General features: G+C 35.1%; 3 protein-coding genes across 8 annotated transcripts in view; 1 reads left to right on the top strand and 2 right to left on the bottom strand.

Moving 5' to 3' along the window:
• LOC108686999 (zinc finger protein 271-like) overlaps positions 1 to 3,317 on the bottom strand; it is a 5,211-nt gene extending 1,894 nt beyond the window's left edge. The window contains exons 1-3 of one of the 4 annotated variants that reach the window (XM_018192560.1): positions 3,240 to 3,317; positions 618 to 933; positions 18 to 560 (exon numbers count right to left, since the gene is read on the bottom strand). In XM_018192560.1, the coding sequence (XP_018048049.1) occupies positions 18 to 560; positions 618 to 860 (786 nt within the window). In that variant the 5' untranslated portion in view covers positions 861 to 933; positions 3,240 to 3,317. Of the gene's footprint in view, positions 1 to 17; positions 561 to 617; positions 934 to 3,239 lie in introns of those variants that run through there. The other 3 variants (XM_018192562.1, XM_018192561.1, XM_018192563.1) reach the window with 3 other exon arrangements.
• A 491-nt stretch (positions 3,318 to 3,808) lies between these two features.
• Positions 3,809 to 10,426, top strand: LOC108687002 (thymidylate synthase-like). Of its 3 annotated transcripts, XM_018192567.1 has the most exons (8): positions 4,399 to 4,478; positions 4,773 to 5,083; positions 5,175 to 5,211; positions 5,311 to 5,588; positions 8,539 to 8,792; positions 9,078 to 9,341; positions 9,449 to 9,711; positions 9,784 to 10,426. In XM_018192567.1, exons 2-8 carry the CDS (start codon positions 4,833 to 4,835, stop codon positions 9,991 to 9,993), a joined length of 1,557 nt encoding a protein of 518 aa, XP_018048056.1. In that variant the 5' UTR covers positions 4,399 to 4,478; positions 4,773 to 4,832; the 3' UTR covers positions 9,994 to 10,426. The 3 variants fall into 3 exon arrangements, with proteins under 3 accessions (XP_018048054.1, XP_018048056.1, XP_018048053.1); XM_018192565.1 differs by lacking the exons at positions 4,399 to 4,478; positions 8,539 to 8,792; positions 9,078 to 9,341; positions 9,449 to 9,711; positions 9,784 to 10,426 and adding exons at positions 3,809 to 3,880; positions 5,668 to 5,874; positions 6,278 to 6,493; positions 6,639 to 7,815; XM_018192564.1 differs by lacking the exons at positions 8,539 to 8,792; positions 9,078 to 9,341; positions 9,449 to 9,711; positions 9,784 to 10,426 and adding exons at positions 5,668 to 5,874; positions 6,278 to 6,493; positions 6,639 to 7,815.
• A 647-nt stretch (positions 10,427 to 11,073) lies between these two features.
• LOC108686946 (uncharacterized protein C6orf106 homolog) lies at positions 11,074 to 13,298 on the bottom strand. The gene is made up of 3 exons (XM_018192476.1): positions 12,887 to 13,298; positions 11,754 to 12,100; positions 11,074 to 11,371 (listed from the first exon to the last, which is right to left on the bottom strand). Exons 1-3 carry the CDS (start codon positions 13,042 to 13,044, stop codon positions 11,268 to 11,270), a joined length of 609 nt encoding a protein of 202 aa, XP_018047965.1. The 5' UTR covers positions 13,045 to 13,298; the 3' UTR covers positions 11,074 to 11,267.
• Positions 13,299 to 15,950: the final 2,652 nt, after the last annotated feature.

The raw sequence follows: 15,950 nt of genomic DNA, 5'->3' as shown, positions 1-15,950 counted from the left end.
TATATATATATATATACCTTTAAGTGCTCGAAGAACTTTAACTGACTGCTAAACTTAGAACTACATAATTCACATTTAAAGACGTTAGCCTGAGCTGCGTTACTCGATTCAATTACCACATTCTCTTGAACCGATTTATTATTATCTTTTCGCACCACGTTCTTTTTTGTCTGTTGTTGTTTTAGCTTCCGAGGTATCCTTTTTTTGTGTGGCAGGGTTCTCTTGGGACCTGATGCCGACGTGGCATCCTCACTGCTTTCCGTGGAAACCTCAACATCGTATTCGCTTTTAACATTGATAAATTCTTGCTTTACATTCTGCGTAATCCTCTTGAAAAGTTGCAAAGGTGAGTATACGGACGGAGCGGCGGTCGGGTCTGATACTGCTTGAATGGAGTACGAATTTACTGGCGCCAGAGTCTCAAGATGTGAAACGTCTGCTAGAGTCGGATCCTCGTGTTGTGACTGGATATGGAGCTGCTGTTTCTGCTGTTGATGCAACTGTACCGCGACCAAGGCCGCGGCAAGTCTACGGTCGTCCTGCATCACACAATTCACATTCTACATGTAAGGTATAAATATGTGCAGTTATACGGACATTAAGTAACATATTACAACTTCAGTTAATTCATGCGACAGCAAGTCGTCCGCCTCATAATACTGTGTGCCAGTGCCATAGTCTGTGCCGACGCCTGCATTAATCATATCCACGACCATGCCTTCGGAGATTAATTCACCATTCAGAGTTAACAGCGGTACTTTGCTCAAAGCTTCTCCGTCGGCTCTCTGGATGGTGATATATTGAGCTCCCTCCATTCCTTCCAGAAGCACAGCCTGTGCCTCTTCCGTTGTAACTTCCATAACTGAGTATTCTCAATACAACGACTAATAATTGTTCTCTTCACAAACTTTTACTTATCTATAGATACCAAATCTGTGGATCATAGAGGAAAATCTATTAGTATAAGAAATCTATTTTCTCTTAATTAAAAGTAGTTCAAAATTAAAATAGATTAAAATTAATTCCAATATACACCAAATATTTACTTCATTAATCTCTCTTTTGTCATGATAATTTTAAAATCATTTCTCATATTATGTATATACAATAATAGTAATTTTTGTTTAAATCAACGAAACTATTTTACAAATTCACCGAAATATCATAGTGAAATCCATTTACAATAGAATTTTCAAAACAACAGACAATACATTTTCAGTACTGTTCTTTAACAATAAAATAACGAAAATTTATATAAAATAATTAACTATATTGTGTGACGATATTAAATATCATTATCATATTGTGCATATATGCGGTTTTATTTAAGTTAATGAAAAAATATTTCATATTTTACTTCTATAAAGTTTTTTTTTTTAAAGACCTCCATTTCAACGAATTCCGATTAACTTTTTTTTTAATCAATGATTAGTCCATTGGAATTGATCAATTGTATTTGTCATTTCGCTTAATGACACATGCGATTGGCCAATTCCAATGGACTACAGCCCATTCTACAATTGCATAAGCGTAGTTGTAAGTGGTATAGTTGTAAGAATTGACTACACAGTCGAATATTTTCTTCATATTTGACTGTGATTGATTAATTCTAGAACCACAACCATATGGTTCATAACTACAGTTACGCAATTGTAGAATGAACTTAACCATCGATTAAAGTTAATCGGAGTTGGTCCAAGTGGCTTATACTCGTTTCTATGCAGTTTATCTATGAATTTTAATCTCAGTTCAACTAATTTTTAATAAGAAAAAGATGAAGAGTAATAGTAAATTTAATCTCGATTCAACTTATAGCATATTCGATTTACTAACTTGACCCGACTTCGAGTCAATGACTGTTTAGCTGTTTCTGTTTAGCTACAAAAGAAGAGTTAAACTGTGCAAGAAATGCAGTTAAAAAAACAGACTATTGACTCGAAATCGGGTATTGACTCGAATCAAGTAAGTATATAATAAATCGAATATGCTACAAGTTGAATCGAAATTAAAATTAATCTATATTGTAGAAACGAGCATTAGACTCAGTTTCACAACGGTTAATCGAGGTTTAATTTATTTCTCATCTTTTTCCAATTTTAGCATTAGAAAAAGATGAAGAATAAGTTAAAACCTCGGTTAAGAATTAATCATGAGTTGTGAAATTGGGCTTCAAGTTCATTTCCATCAATGTAAATTAACTTTAATCTTGGTTCAACTTACTCTTCATCTTTTTTTAGTTCCAAAAAAAGAAGAAGAATAAATTAAACCAAGATTAAAGTTAATCCATGTTGGTAGAAATGGACATTTCCATTTATTGGGCAATTCCATTTTGAAATAGTGACACAAATTGACATATAAATATCATTCTATCTTTTTTTGCATTCCATGGGTAACAAAGATAGAACACATATCAACTTGTCACTAAGGCCCGGTTGCATCAATGTTACTTTGACTTTAAGCGAAACTTAAAACTCTCTCTGTTTCATTTTAAAGAAAAAGAGACAGAGATAGAGAGAGTTTTAAGCCTCACTTAAAATCAAAGTAATGTTGGTGCAATCAGGCAAAAAATGGAAGGTACTCAAAGGGAGCTTTCTAGAAGCACAAATCAACACAAGAGTTATTCTATCTTTGTTTCTTACTGATTATTGAACAAGGACTTGTGTCAACTTGTATGTCTTGCTGGAAAGCTCCCAATATTTCTAATTCCTTTCTTACTAAGAAAACTCTTGTTAAGATCATCACAATATATAACAAGATAGTACACCACTAACAATAAAATTAAACAATAGAACTTTATTATTCTTATATTACTTATATCCTGTGTACTTAGACTGCACTAGAACTCTCTTTCTCGCTTTCATCAGTATATTAAACATATGCCTACTTTATTTTAACCGTACACTTTATAGTTCAGCCACAAAAACAAATCTAATATTCTTTCTGACATCGGACTTTAACGAGATATATTTTTTAGTAATTTTATTCTGAACAAGACGACAAAATAACCGCAAAAAGACTACAGAAAAATTGCACGAATCCAAACGATCCATCGAGGTCCAAAAATAGCGCCGCCGCGCCGGGGCGCCGAGTGCGCCGACGAAACGGGGTTTGAATTTGGCGGGGGTACATACTTCTTCGGGACTGACAGCGAGACCAAGGTCACTGCACCCGGATCGCATTGAATATCATGAACCGCGCCTTGATACGCGCTGTGTGCGGAAAAATACACTCGCCCTCACCTTCGTTTAGCGTAATTCACGCGTCCGACCGGGCTGCTCGTTCTTGCTCCGTTGGCCACGGGCAACATAAACAAAGCGAAATATTGAAACACTGTAGGGCAAAATGTGACAACAGTGCTTGGCTCTTGACGCCATTCAACCGGAAATACCCCTCCTACGCCGCCTGCACAATATAACGTACGCGCGTGACGATGATAAAAGGTTCTAGATCGGCCGTCGAGCAATGTGATTCCCGACGATATTTCGCTCTTCCGCGGAAAATAATCCGGTTCGATCTGTCTCCTATCCGCTCACGCGACACTCCTTGGTCGAGAACAGCGCGATGAAATCCACGGGAACCTTTTCAACATCGCAGCTCTTTTGTGTCCCGACATAGTATTTTTCGTCCGCACTTTGGCGACACTGATTACCGCTGCCTCCCTTCCTCTGAAATAGCGGTAAGGGAGAGCCGCGACCTTCCGGTTACCGATGGCCGTGTAAAGTAAACGCGAAATGTCAAATTAGCATATCCACGGCGAGGTGCGGGTGCGTGAATACGGCGTTTCAGCGCGGTCGCGATTGAGCCGGCGTAGTATTCCGGTCGGTGACGTTTGCGACCCTTTGACGCCGACGGAACGTCGATTTGTCGTCGCTGTGAAACGGTGAGCCACTCGTCGTGCGCATCATACTCAGGCGACGCGAAACTGAAGGGTTAAAAAGGAAGCTCCGTACTTACGCTGTCACTCAGCTGATTCATTTCCCCCGCCGCCGTCACATGGTGTCTTGCTTCATCTTTTCCCCCCTTTTTCTCGTGTCTTCCTTTCTCTCGTACATCGCAATAATAGTGCGGAAAGAATTCTGCTGCATTTGACAGTAACGGACGGAAAAGTATGTAAACGTCTGTGAAGGAAAGAGTTCAGCGAACGTATCGTTTATCGATAAGTAAACGTTGTAATTATGGTCAAGTAGTAGATGGATAGATATCTATCTTATCAAGTAATATGTAATTTCGTGACCAAAAATTTTTATTTTCCAGTGCATCTTAGTACTTTAGCCTCCTTTCAGACAGCAAATTCCATCAAAAACGAGATTCAGCTACAACTTTTGTCAGCAGAAATACAGGAGAAATATGATGACAGATTTACTACAGAAACTAAATAAAATCTGTCATTCAGTAATTACTTAAATGAACAAGAAATAAATGAACAAAGGATTATTTGATGACATGCTCTATTTAATTTATTATGAAAGTGAAAGAAGGTACTTTCCATTTAATCACAAGTCGACATAAATGTCATTCCATCTTTCTTAAATTCCATGGGTAAAACAAAGTCTGAACGATACTTGTATCATTAAATGGAAAGCACCTAGATATTCTTCATGAATCTGCAAACTCCTAACATTTTATTGCAGTTACAAATTATCCAAAATTAATTCTAAATAGTGCTTCGATGTAAATTTATGATTCCTTAATGTTGTTGCTAACATTATAAGATCTACATTATATAAATAACATTATAAAATCTAATCTTTAGTAATTGTTTACATTTTTAGAACTAAATCTAGTTGCAGTCTGAAATTATAATGTAACGGCACCTGAAGCATCCAAGGAGAATGATGGCTTCGATCTGCCGACGTTGGAGATTATGGATATTGCCTGTGCTGACCTGCCTATATGCATTACTCATTGTTATACTTGTACCAATCTTGCTAGTCAACTCTGTTAAGAATGGCTTTAAGAAGCAGGATCAGGGTGCGCTGGTGGGTGGCGCCTTTGTTCTACTAGCATTGCCTATTGCATTTTATGAGATTGTTCAGCACATGATATACTATACGCAACCTAGACTACAAAAATATATAATAAGGTAGGCTGTTTGTTGCTAAAAAAGTTTGCATTTAGTTTTAATAGTTCTCTTAATCAAGTATTAAATATAAAAATTTTATTTTTCGTTTCAGAATATTATGGATGGTACCCATCTACGCAGTAAATGCTGTAAGAAAAAGTTACAAATTTTTCTTGTGTATCGTCAAAATTATACAAATATTTATTTATTATACGCAGTTGTTTAACGAATGCTTTCTATTTGTATAGTGGTTAGGTTTGGTATTTCCTGAAGGAAGTATATACGTGGACAGCTTGAGAGAATGCTACGAAGCTTATGTAATATATAATTTCATGAAGTATTTACTGGCCTATCTGAACGCCGACCACCAGTTAGAGCATAGACTGGAGATTTCTCCCCAAGTGCATCATATGTTTCCTCTGTGCTGCCTACCCGATTGGGAGATGGGCAGAGAATTTGTACACATGTGCAAGCATGGTATTTTACAATATGCAGCTGTTAGGCCTATATCAACTTTAATATCATTGTAAGTAATTGATTGATAAAGATATGTATTTCTAATATTGTGTGTTACAATATTTAAGTGTATATTTCTATATTTGTAGCATATGCGAACTGAATGGAGTATATGGGGAAGGTGAATTTAAAGGAAATGTCGCTTTCCCATATATGATCGCTCTAAACAATTTGTCACAATTCGTTGCTATGTACTGTCTGGTACTCTTTTACCGTGCCAACGTAGAGGCCTTGAAGCCAATGAAGCCAATTGGAAAGTTTTTATGCATCAAAGCTGTCGTGTTCTTCTCATTCTTGTAGGTATTGCTGTAATGTCCGCACAATTGTTAGAAAAATATACAAACAAAAAAATTCACGAATTAAAATATCACAGCGAGAAAGCTGTTTTCTCAACAAAATAAATTCAAACAATTTTTGAAATATAAAGGCTTTGAGATATTAAAATTGGCCAATTACAGATTATAATTAAACAGTTGGCTGCTCATGCTCGCGATCCATTGCGTAACTCACGGAACAGTCGTTTAACCGTAATCTATAATTAGCTAGTTTTTAAACTTTTGTCTTACAAATTATTATTTGGAATGAAAAATGGCAAAAATTTTTTTAATTAATTTTTTTAAGGACTTTCTTATCATGATATTTTGATTCAAGACATTCTGAAAATGAGATGGAAAAATACATAATGTTTTTTATTTACAGTCAAGGAGTATTAATAGCTCTTTTGGTGTATTTTGACGTCATATCGAGTATTTTTAATACTGATAACTCAGATGATATCAGGAATATATCGTCCAAATTGCAGGATTTCCTAATTTGCATAGAAATGTTTTTAGCCGCAGTGGCACATCATTATAGCTTCTCCTACAAACCGTTTGTCAATTTGGCACAGGGTCAAGCGTGGTGGGACGCATTTAGGTTAGTAAAACAATAATAAATATTACTTATGAGACATTTTTAAACAAATTGTCTGTTTATTTTAATTTTAAAAAATTTACTCTGACACTGGTGCTGAAATTATATCTTTATTCTGTAAATTAATGCATTTGATTTATCTTTACAGAGCAATGTGGGACGTTTCTGACGTGCATAATGACATAAAGGAACATTTGGGTGTTGTCGGCTCGTCCCTAAGCCGCAGAATACGAGGACGTGGTGCATATCAGCAGACTTGGGGAAGTGCGACTGAACGTACATCGCTCCTACCCGAGGCCACGGTAAGCCAAGCCAGAAGCGCACCTGCCTGTTCATTCTCGGGTTACAACACCGAGGCCGGACTGAACAATAATCCATCCGTTGCGGAATCCGAGGAGGTGACCGTGAATACATTGGATAGCACTAATGCTATTAATACGTAACCGATACGATTGATTTATTTGCGTGGGAACGGTACTCGATCAAATTTGTTGCGGCGTACTAACGGATATCTAACATCGCTCTTTAATATTAACTCTAAACGAAGAGGAGGAAAAAATTATATAGTTTTGCAACAGCATTCTCCAGCATACAATTGTATAAATCATCATGATCATTTACTATATCATATACATATTGCGTTGAAATGTATACATGGTGTCCCGGGATCACGGAATGTTCCTTGAATCACGATCGATTCGAAGAGGATTCCATCAACAAGAATATCGGTATAATCTTTGATAATGTTGATTGTAATTCAAGTTTGTGATGTTCTGAACTCAAAAAAATCTGTATTTAAATTTCGCTCGAAATTTAAAAATAATATGCGAAATCTCATTGTACATTCTTTCTACTGAAACATCGACTTCAAATCGATTAAAGGAAAAAGATCCAGTAGTCTCAGGATATCCTTATGACGCGATTTACTACTTAAGAAATTTGATATGACTAACGGTGAATTTTGTGAGGAACGTGAACTCGCTTTTTACGTTCTTACTTTGCGAAAGACATTCGTGCTTTATGTTACCAAATAATATAATACCAAATATGATGTACATACATTTATATATACGTATACGTAGAAAGAAATGTAATCCCGTAATATTTGTACATACGTCCAACGCGTCACATACATACACACATCTATTACATTTTAGGTGCGATCCATTTCACGTTGCAAATACTTTGAAGCATTCTTTGATCAATTCGTAAAATTCTTTTTTTCTGATTAACAAAGCATTTACATTATGTTAAGTGGATCGCATTCTTTATATCACGTACGGATAATACTTAATCTTATTCTTTTTCTTTCGATATATCAAAAGTCACAAGAACGAATTGTCTGGTATATCAGGCGCCTCGGATTTCCTATTCACCCATATCTATTCTGTTCTTTCTAGCTTTATATATACACACGCGAATGTGGGTATATATCGCACTATGTATATTAATTTACTTTTATTTTATGATTATATTATATCAGAAATAAAGGCTGTGTATGTTCGCATTGACTTACAAAAAAAGTGACTTCCAGAAATTTTTTTCCTTTAAAAAAAAAGGAATGAAAAACATCCTTCATATTTAGCATTTTAAAAAAAGCGCGCACGTGTCTTTCAAATCTGGACTGATGGACCATGGCTGTGTTCACTTTGGCGCTTACAACGCTTTCAAGTGTCGTTTCATCCTTATTAAATATTAAACGAGGACAATTGATGCTCATAAGCGCTATAAGCGCTAAAACGAACGTAGTCCATGTGGCACATGGCTTGAGTTTTGTGCCATCTTCTATCGTTTCTTGTTCCTGTTTCTGATTTCAGCTAGGATGATCATGTGCCACTTGCGTTTTTCTGCGTTTAGACGCATATAACTGGCTGATCTCGCTGAAATATCTTGAGAAAATATATTGATTTCAAATTCAAATAATTTAGGTATGACAATCAGAAGTTCGTAATGACGGTGTTTCCTTGTATCGTTTGGAATAACGATTTTCAGTTGCTACACTGCATTTTGCATTGTATATATACATATATATATATATTTTTTTTTAGATATTATTGTATACGATTTATGTTAAGAGGAAAGGAGATGGCGAATAACGGTGTCGAGGTCGAGAAATTATTGTATGAAACGACACGGGACATGGAGCAGAAAATGAATGGAAAATCAAACAAAGAACACGAGGAATATCAGTATTTAAGATTGATCGAGAAGGTTATTCACAGTGGAGCAAAAAAGAGCAATCGCACTGGTGTGGACATTTATTCTATTTTCGGAACGCAAATGCGATTCAGTTTACGAGATGGTAAATGCAATGTAGTTTCAACTAGGATATTTATTATTGAGTTTATTTTTGGTAATGTAAAGGTAGTTGATAATAATTTTTAAGAATGGCAGATCTATAAATTTTTCAAAATAATTTATAATCTTTCAGAATATCAGTAGAAATGTAAGGGAATATAATGATAGATTGTCTATAGAAATCGAGTAGAATTTACTGACGAAACATTTAATATAGATACAGTTAATGCCACAATATTATCTTCGAATCTGATGGCATATTGTTAACATTTTGTTTATTTGATTACAGGTGTTTTTCCATTACTGACAACTAAACAAGTATTCTGGCGAGCAGTAATTGAAGAACTATTGTGGTTTATCAAAGGATCGACAAATTCCAAAGAATTGTCGGACAAGGGTATTCACATTTGGGATGAAAATGGTTCACGAGCTTTCTTGGATTCCTGTGGCTTCACTGACAGAGAGGAGGGTGATTTGGGACCTGTGTACGGTTTCCAGTGGCGATACTTTGGTGCTGAATACAAAGACATGCATACAAATTACACAGGACAAGGTATTTTTGATAAAAGTATTCTTTAAAATAAATTATCTAAAATTCTCCTTTTCATATATTTGTTGAATACAAAAAAGTGTAATTGAAACTGTGTATACTTATTCTAGGAATAGACCAATTGAAGGAAGTCATTCACAAAATAAAGCATTCTCCTGAGGATAGACGTATTATAATGTCAGCCTGGAATCCGGTTGATATTCCAAAGATGGCATTGCCGCCGTGCCACACTTTGGTACAATTTTACGTAAATAACGGAGAATTGTCCACGCAGCTTTATCAAAGAAGCGCAGACATGGGTTTAGGAGTGCCATTTAACATAGCGTCATATTCCTTGCTGACGTACATGATCGCTCATGTTACTGGATTGAAGGTAAGGATCGATACTCCATACTCAAATTCCAGATAAATTTTGTTCTATTTTTTATTTCCTTTTATTTTTCAGCCAGGAGAATTTGTACATACAATGGGAGACTGCCACGTTTACGTCAACCATATAAGTGCCCTTGAGGAACAGGTAAAACGCGAACCGCGCGAGTTTCCAAAATTAAGGATAGTTAGAGAAGTTAAAGATATTGACGATTTCATTACCGAAGATTTCGAGTTGATAAATTACAATCCATACTCCAAACTCTACATGAAGATGGCTGTTTGAACTACCTCGCTTGAATAAGCTTAATCCTCTGAATCTACGTAATTTACATTTCGTTTTCATAAAATTCATTAATGAAGCGACATTGACTGCATTCAGTAGAAATAGAAGTTTTACAGCTATTGTATGATTCTTTAACAGAACTGATTCCTCTTGTACTTAGTTCCTCAGATCTGTTTCTTAGATATAAATATATAACCAATCATGCTTTTTTTGAAGCTTCTCTTCTGTGATACTTGCCTAATATTACCTCATAACCAATATTAAAGAATTTTACAGTTATAAAGTTACTACCTTTTTTTCTGAACGCAGTCCTTTTCTGTTTAATGTACTTAACTAATAAACGAACGTTCTAGAAACATAATCTTTCTATAGTATTTTTGATCAGTATTAAGATACACCGATTAAGTGATAGTACTTTCAATTATACAATATTTTCGACTTGAAAGAGATATAAAAAAATTATCTTAATATAGCTCGATTTCTCTTTATATATGGGCTGATGGAAAAATGATGAATAATATCTTATATTGTAATCTCCTAGCTATTACATATATCGTAAGTAAAGTCTTATATACGCATATACATTTGCTATGTATATGTATATATTTAACTAAACTTAACTTTCTAAGAGAAATATTTTTAATAAATCTTGTACCTTAAGTATATATCAATATTTTCAATATCCATCGCATGTAATTCATGCAAATCTATCACGATTCGTTTCCTTATTCCAATAAAAATTATCGCACGCGCTATTCCAACTTCTATATTACACAAATTAATTTTTTTTCGGTTGATTATGATCAACAAGTATGGACGATCGCAAAAGGCCTTATATAAGCAGTTTCTATAAGTATAACAAAATTATGTAATTCTATATATAATATGTATAAATTCGTTATTTTTTTAATATAAATCAGTAAGAATATTGGAAATAATTGTTCTTGCATCATAAACAAAAAGATTATTTTTAACGAAAATTTAGATAGAACTTTTATATATAAAATGCAGTTTTATTTTAAACTAACTTCGCGTCTCTCCTATTAATATTTCAATCGGGATAAAAGTATAGCCAAATCTATTATATATTTTATTAATGGCTCTGCTACACAGCAATTTCTTTTTACGAGATGCTGGAGCGATAAAAAGCTCCGTTGTGAAAAAAGCAACTATACAAAATTTAGAAATAACTGCCGATTCTCACAACGATTTGAGAGACGTTTTATACAATATTTTGCAAATCTTTCTTAAGGGAGATTTTTGTACGTCAAAGGCTAGCACATTTGTACATCATTGGACTGTGTACTTAATTGATGCAACTGTTGAGTGACCGCCAATGTGCCGCATTCATTCACCGTTATGATCACCCAGATAACATCTACGACAAAAAAATCATTTTGCGATAAAATACGATTGAATCAAATAGAGCAATCTAGAAAAGGAATCGACGAGTTTTATTTTGGAATCAATGGAAAAACAAACAGTAATATTTTTTTGTGTTTAAGTTTTTGCGTTTAAGTTTTTGTGTTTAAGTTTATTAGTTTAATATCAACAAGTAAATTGAAAATCACAATCTATGTGTACGTCTCAATTAATATACAATTAATTGATATTAAAATTATCCAGCAAGATCGATTTATCGATTTACATTAGTAGAACATTTATTTATTTCTTTTAATATTACATGCTCTTAAATTCGCTGATCCTTTTTCTATATCACATTCTGTCGGAAAGGCTGTATAGAATTCACGAGGAATTACCACCAAAATAGACACCATTGGGCGTCATCATTCTCCATTTACTCTGATGAACGCCGGTTTCAGCCGGACTTTTCAATGTTACGCTTAACTCTGTGGCTTCCTTGGGGGCCAATGGTGGAACAGATATTCGCGCGCAGCCCATTTGCACTCCACTAGAATGCTGCAGGTGGATCCCACTGGGCCATGCCTCGGTACCACTGTTCTGCACACGCCATGACTTCTGAAAGTTTGTATTAGGTGGCACAGCTTCTCCCTCGCCGATCGTACTGTCGCATATTAATGTCATACACGGTGTGTTGAAGGGATTTCCAAAATCAATATAGCTGCAAATTGCTGCTTGCAAATTCCTGGAAGAAAATTTATATTACAATAATATCTAGCAGAAAGGAATGAATTCTATACTTACTCCCAAAAAAAAATAAACTACTGTAACATTACAATAACTCGCTTAATTGTGGATGAGTACATTTCTAAATTTAAATGATAAGATTTCAACTTGGGTTTTATATATCTTAATGTAATAATGACATTGTTCAATTGTTTTGTTATCTGCAAACAATTAAAAGAGGCAAAGACAAAGACAATATCATTATGATTGAAACATAAATTGCATTGTGAAACAATTTTCATTTGAATATTTAATTGACGGTTGAAGTAACAAATCCACATATAGTTCTAATTTTTAAATCAACAATTAGTTTAAATGTTAATTAAAAATTACTATCCAGCATCATTGATCTACTGAAATTTTTTTTAGCTATGCTTTGCATTTAAACAATGACACTTTTATCTTCAAAATACAAAAACATATTATGCGTTAAATTGCGGGTTAAAAGAGTATGACCACAAAGTCCAAAATCAGACTCTGAAATGGGACACTGACAATATTTTGACACAGATTTTTTATAAAAGCAAGGCAACGGCATCTCGACGAGGAAAAAAAAAGAGAAAATTAAAAGAAAAATGACGCATTACCCTTCGAATTCGAAAAAAAAAAAAAGAAAAAGATCTTTCAGAGAGGTCCGAGAAAGAACGATACCCCTGCGGGGTAAACATGGCGATACAAGGTTATGTACGTGGACAGCGTACACAGATGACAAAGTAGCGTTCCGATAGGGGGAATGTCCGTTTACCAATTGTTCATGTCAAGGAAGAACGCAGCAGTGGTCTCATTCAGATGGCTATCTGCCAATAACTTCTGCAGCTGCTTCACTAAGTCATCTTTGTCCGTGGTGCCCAGGCAACTGAACTGATGCAGCAAGTGTTGGTCCAGATCGTTGTTGCGATCCATGATCGCTGCTTCTTCAACAGCACTCAACTTGAACGATGACTCAATGCCCCATGTGCCCCAGGCTGTCAAAACTGTCAACGTCGGACTGTCAACCCTGTCTGCTCTGTTTATCTTTCCACTTCCTCTCCGTCGTCGTCGTCGTCGTCGTCGTCGTCGCCGTACTCTTAGTCGCGGATTTTAAATGTCATTCTCCCAAGTGATACTCGGTCCGTATCCGTACTGTGCATATCCACGGTACCCAGTCCAGAGCCGTCGAATTCTGGATCCTTCCTATAGTTGGGCCCTCCCCTTTCGTCTCGCCTGCATGAGATTGCAAGTCATTCGTACTTCCGTTTTTCTCTCCTTTTTCTCTTTACCTACCTAAGGACTACTTGCCAATTTTGGAAATGTATTATAGTCCAATCTTTTACACTGTTACAAAAAAATTATGCATAGGTCTAATAGACGTTGGGATCGTCGATTTTCTCGATAACGGTGATAGATACGACTTTAACGCATAAAATCTTTTTCATAGCTCTTGTCGAGAAGAATCGAAATGATTCTGTGAAATTTTATCATATTTGCCATCGTTCTCAAGATAGTGGCTCTTTTGTCTACAGCCGTGCGTAACATTTTTTTATATTTACTTTATATATTCGTATTTGAGATTAATTTATTATAAATTTATATATTTAAATTTAAGATCATTGTTTATATTTTTGATTCCAACAAAGCAACCATGATTTTGAGATCGTGCCTGAAACAATTTTAAAGATTAATGCAAAAGATGTTGCCTTGATCTTCAAACGCGCAGCGAAAGATTTGAAAATAAGTGTGAATGTCATCGCAATCTCCGGTCTCGTTCCAAAAAGTTCAAATTTATTTCGATGTCTCTTATAATTTCCCGATCTTCTATTTCTTTTTTCAATTCGCGATGCTTGATCGCCTTCCTATCTGTTCGTTACCGCGAGTTATCTCAGTAAGGGCGGGGCTCCGCGAATCGATGTCGCGCCCCTACGCAGTATACTCCGTATAAAAAATAGTATTTTTCGCGCGACAGTCTGTGCAAAAACGATAAATAAGCGATAAATTGCCTTTCGCAGTCGTGCGCGTTACCTTGACCTTGTCGCAGAAAATTGGAGTTTTTCTTGAAAATAAATAATTTACAGATATCGAAATAGTGTGAGTTTTAACGAATGGAAAATGTCTCTTTCTAGGAATGCTTATCCCAGGAATGCTTACCTTCTTTATCTTTTTCTTCCTTTCAGTAATAATTGCCAAAGCAACTTCGAAAAATTTTTCGTTGCTTTCATTACGTATTATATTTATCAGTTTGTTTTAAAACTTTCACGTAATATATAGATGAGATGTCCAGAAAAAAAGATACTATAATTTACATCTCTCGGATATCACATACAGTCAAGAACAAAAACGCCGTTCGTAATATCAATACGTAATAATTTTTAATGCGAAGTTATATATATCCTTATTCTTATTATATTGTCTTATTTTACAAGAAATAAATATAAAATCAAAAGAAATAGTTTCTTAATTAAGAAATCTAATAAAAAATTAACAGAAATTTATTTTTAAATACATAAATTTCAATTAATATATTCAATTAATATATTTCAATGAATATTTTAAAGTCATTCCACTTCCGTTAATCATCAAATAATTCACTTGACAAAATTATTTAAAAAGTAAAATTTATAATTATACAATTCATTCTTAATCTAATCGTTCTTCTTACGTAATAATAAAAAATAATGATAATTCTTTTAACAAAATACTGCAGGAAAAGGAGAAAAAATGAAAAATACAAAAAGTTCAACAAATCGGACCTCACGAGTGTAACTGCATTGCCGTGCCTGCACCTATTCAAACGATCGACCAATCGCTGGACGGAACGACGCGACAAGAATCATGGTGGGGATAGCTCGAGTGCAGTTCGGTCGTCGGCACTGGACGGCTGCTTTTGCCCGCAACTGTACTCATCATCGGAAGTGCGCATGTGCAACGCGCGTGGCGCGGGACAGCCGACATTCGAGACAAACGAGCGGCGCGCACACGGCTGTGACGGACGCTCTCTGCGGGCGCTCGATTACGACGATACGGGGAGAAAAAAAAATAATCGGACGGCTCATTTCGGAAGCGTGTCCCGCGCTGGACGTGCACGGCGAACGCGGGGCGGAAAGCCGCGCATGAATCGCGGTATGACGGAGCGTGTCTGAAGTTGAAACGAAAAAAAAAAACGGAGCTGAAAGTTTTTCACGCATTCCTAGTCTTCGACGATGATCTTGCGACGAATTCGGTTGAGATAGAAGAACGTGGAATATTTCAGGGCACCTCGCGTGAAAAAAAAAACGAATAAACACAGCAAACGGGAACAAGGTATGAGATGTTTTCGCGTTTTTCATGGCGATGTTTATTGAATTTATGTTATAATTATACATCACACTTGTTTTTAGCTTGTAGCTAATATTGCACACAAACGTCAGAATAATTATTTTCCAAATGGAGAATTATTTGATGCACGAGCTAGCTTTGCTGATTTTTTATTTTGCGAAAAATAAATAGATTTAAAAAAATGGTTTATTTAAAATCGTTTATTTAAATTAATGGAAATTTATGTATTTTATAAATTTAAATTCTGAAACGTTAGATTTTTTATCTCAATTTTCAATATTTTATGTTAGAAATTTAGTTTTTTATTTTTGGTTTTACAGGCTAAAATTTCTGCTTCCTTTTATTTGTAGGGTAGGACGAAACTATTCTGTCGGTTTCAACTTTAAAATAATACAATTTAAAATTTACGATAACAAACAATATCTCTAGTGATGTACTTATAATTACATTATACAATCATGATTGCTCTTTGAGGATACAACCTTTAAATAATCAACTTGTTCTGTCCAGAAACATTA

Source organism: Atta colombica, unplaced genomic scaffold (genome assembly GCF_001594045.1).
Source record: "Atta colombica isolate Treedump-2 unplaced genomic scaffold, Acol1.0 scaffold198, whole genome shotgun sequence".
Lineage (NCBI taxonomy): Eukaryota > Metazoa > Arthropoda > Insecta > Hymenoptera > Formicidae > Atta > Atta colombica.
This window is presented reverse-complemented; position numbering and strand designations above follow the sequence as displayed.

What these genes read in the sequence shown, in the direction of transcription:
- LOC108687002 (XM_018192567.1), top strand. Translation starts at nt 4,833, where the DNA reads ATGATGGCTTCGATCTGCCGACGTTGGAGATTATGGATATTGCCTGTG. An exon ending in CTACAAAAATATATAATAAG is followed by an intron (nt 5,084 to 5,174) that starts GTAGGCTGTTTG and finishes TTTTCGTTTCAG; the next exon opens with AATATTATGGATGGTACCCA. An exon ending in ATATCAACTTTAATATCATT is followed by an intron (nt 5,589 to 8,538) that starts GTAAGTAATTGA and finishes ATTTTTTTTTAG; the next exon opens with ATATTATTGTATACGATTTA.
- LOC108686946 (XM_018192476.1), bottom strand. Translation starts at nt 13,044, where the DNA reads ATGGATCGCAACAACGATCTGGACCAACACTTGCTGCATCAGTTCAGT. An exon ending in TTCCTTGACATGAACAATTG is followed by an intron (nt 12,101 to 12,886) that starts GTAAACGGACAT and finishes ATTTTCTTCCAG; the next exon opens with GAATTTGCAAGCAGCAATTT. An exon ending in CAATGGTGTCTATTTTGGTG is followed by an intron (nt 11,372 to 11,753) that starts GTAATTCCTCGT and finishes TTTTTGTCGTAG; the next exon opens with ATGTTATCTGGGTGATCATA.